The 2,500-nt window shown below is 56.1% G+C and overlaps 1 protein-coding gene across 1 annotated transcript in view; it reads left to right on the forward strand.

Moving 5' to 3' along the window:
• STX18 (syntaxin 18) overlaps positions 1-2,500 on the forward strand; it is a gene marked incomplete at its 3' end in the record, with an annotated part of 21,479 nt that overhangs the window by 9,649 nt on the left and 9,330 nt on the right. The window contains exon 3 of the mRNA XM_078885620.1: positions 1-112. This exon is cut by the window's left edge and continues 7 nt beyond it. Within this exon, the coding sequence (XP_078741746.1) occupies positions 1-112 (112 nt within the window). The remainder of the gene's footprint in view (positions 113-2,500) is intronic.

Below are 2,500 nucleotides of genomic sequence, written 5' to 3' on the forward strand. Positions count from 1 at the left end.
ACCGATGGCAAGCCGGACTCCATGACGGATGCCGACCGCGACAACATCGACAGGGACACACAGACGTACATGCGGACCTGTGCCGAGTCCATCCACGCTCTCAGAGCCCACGGTGAGACACAGAGAGAGACACACAGAGACACAGAGACACACAGACGTACATGCGGACCTGTGCCGAGTCTATCTACGCTCTCAGAGCCCACGGTGAGACAGAGAGAGAGACACACAGAGACACAGAGACACACAGACGTACATGCGGACCTGTGCCGAGTCTATCCACGCTCTCAGAGCCCACGGTGAGACACAGAGACACAGAGACACAGACACAGAGACACAGAGACACACAGACGTACATGCGGACCTGTGCCGAGTCTATCCAGGCTCTCAGAGCCCACGGTGAGACACAGAGAGAGAGACACACAGAGACACAGAGACACAGAGACACACAGACGTACATGCGGACCTGTGCCGAGTCTATCCACGCTCTCAGAGCCCACGGTGAGACACAGAGACACAGAGACACAGACACAGAGACACAGAGACACACAGACGTACATGCGGACCTGTGCCGAGTCTATCCAGGCTCTCAGAGCCCACGGTGAGACACAGAGAGAGACACAGAGACACGGAGACACAGAGACACAGAGACACGGGGAGAGAGACACAGAGACACAGAGACACGGGGAGAGAGACACAGAGACACAGAGACACAGAGACACGGGGAGAGAGACACAGAGACACAGAGACACGGGGAGAGAGACACAGAGACACAGAGAGACACGGAGACACGGGGACACGGGGACACGGGGAGAGAGACACAGAGACACAGAGACACGGGGAGACACAGAGACACAGAGACACGGGGAGAGAGACACAGAGACACAGAGACACAGAGACACAGAGAGACACGGAGACACAGAGACACGGAGACACGGGGAGAGAGACACAGAGACACAGAGACACAGAGACACGGAGACACGGGGAGAGAGACACAGAGACACAGAGACACGGGGAGAGAGACACAGAGACACAGAGACACAGAGACACGGGGAGAGAGACACAGAGACACAGAGACACAGAGACACGGGGAGAGAGACACAGAGACACGGAGACACGGGGAGAGAGACACAGAGACACGGAGACACGGAGACACAGAGACACGGAGACACGGGGAGAGAGACACGGAGACACAGACACGGGGAGAGAGACACAGAGACACAGAGACACGGGGAGAGAGACACAGAGACACAGAGACACGGGGAGAGAGACACAGAGACACAGAGACACGGGGAGAGAGACACAGAGACACAGAGAGACACAGAGAGACACAGAGACACAGAGACACGGGGAGAGAGACACAGAGACACAGAGACACAGAGACACAGAGAGACACGGAGACACAGAGACACGGAGACACGGGGAGAGAGACACAGAGACACAGAGACACAGAGACACAGAGAGACACAGAGACACGGAGACACGGGGAGAGAGACACGGAGACACAGAGACACAGAGACACGGGGAGAGAGACACAGAGACACAGAGACACAGAGACACGGGGAGAGAGACACAGAGACACAGAGACACGGTGAGAGAGACACAGACACAGAGACACGGGGAGAGAGACACAGAGACACAGAGACACAGAGACACGGAGACACAGAGACACGGGGAGAGAGACACAGAGACACAGAGACACAGAGACACGGGGAGAGAGACACAGAGACACAGAGACACAGAGACACAGAGACACGGGGAGAGAGACACAGAGACACAGAGACACGGGGAGAGAGACACAGAGACACAGAGACACAGAGACACGGGGAGAGAGACACAGAGACACAGAGACACGGGGAGAGAGACACAGAGACACAGAGAGACACAGAGAGACACAGAGACACGGAGACACGGGGAGAGAGACACAGAGACACAGAGACACAGAGACACGGAGACACGGAGACACGGAGACACGGGGAGAGAGACACAGAGAGACACAGAGAGACACAGAGAGACACACAGAGACACAGAGACACAGAGACACAGAGACACAGAGAGACACAGAGACACAGAGACACGGAGACACGGGGAGAGAGACACAGAGACACGGAGACACGGAGACACGGAGACACAGAGACACAGAGACACAGAGACACGGAGACACGGGGAGAGAGACACAGAGACACAGAGACACGGAGACACGGAGACACAGAGACACAGAGACACAGAGACACAGAGACACGGAGACACGGAGACACGGAGACACGGAGACACAGAGACACGGAGACACGGGGAGAGAGACACGGAGACACAGAGAGACACAGAGACACGGGGAGAGAGACACAGAGACACAGAGACACAGAGACACAGAGACACAGAGAGACACAGAGACACAGAGACACAGAGACACAGAGAGACACAGAGACACAGAGACACAGAGACAGAGACACAGAGACACAGAGACACAGAGACACAGAGACACAGAGACACAGAGACACAGAGA

This window comes from Lampetra fluviatilis, unplaced genomic scaffold, assembly GCF_964198595.1.
Source record: "Lampetra fluviatilis unplaced genomic scaffold, kcLamFluv1.1 SCAFFOLD_1097, whole genome shotgun sequence".
In the NCBI taxonomy this organism is placed as follows: Eukaryota; Metazoa; Chordata; class Hyperoartia; order Petromyzontiformes; family Petromyzontidae; genus Lampetra; species Lampetra fluviatilis.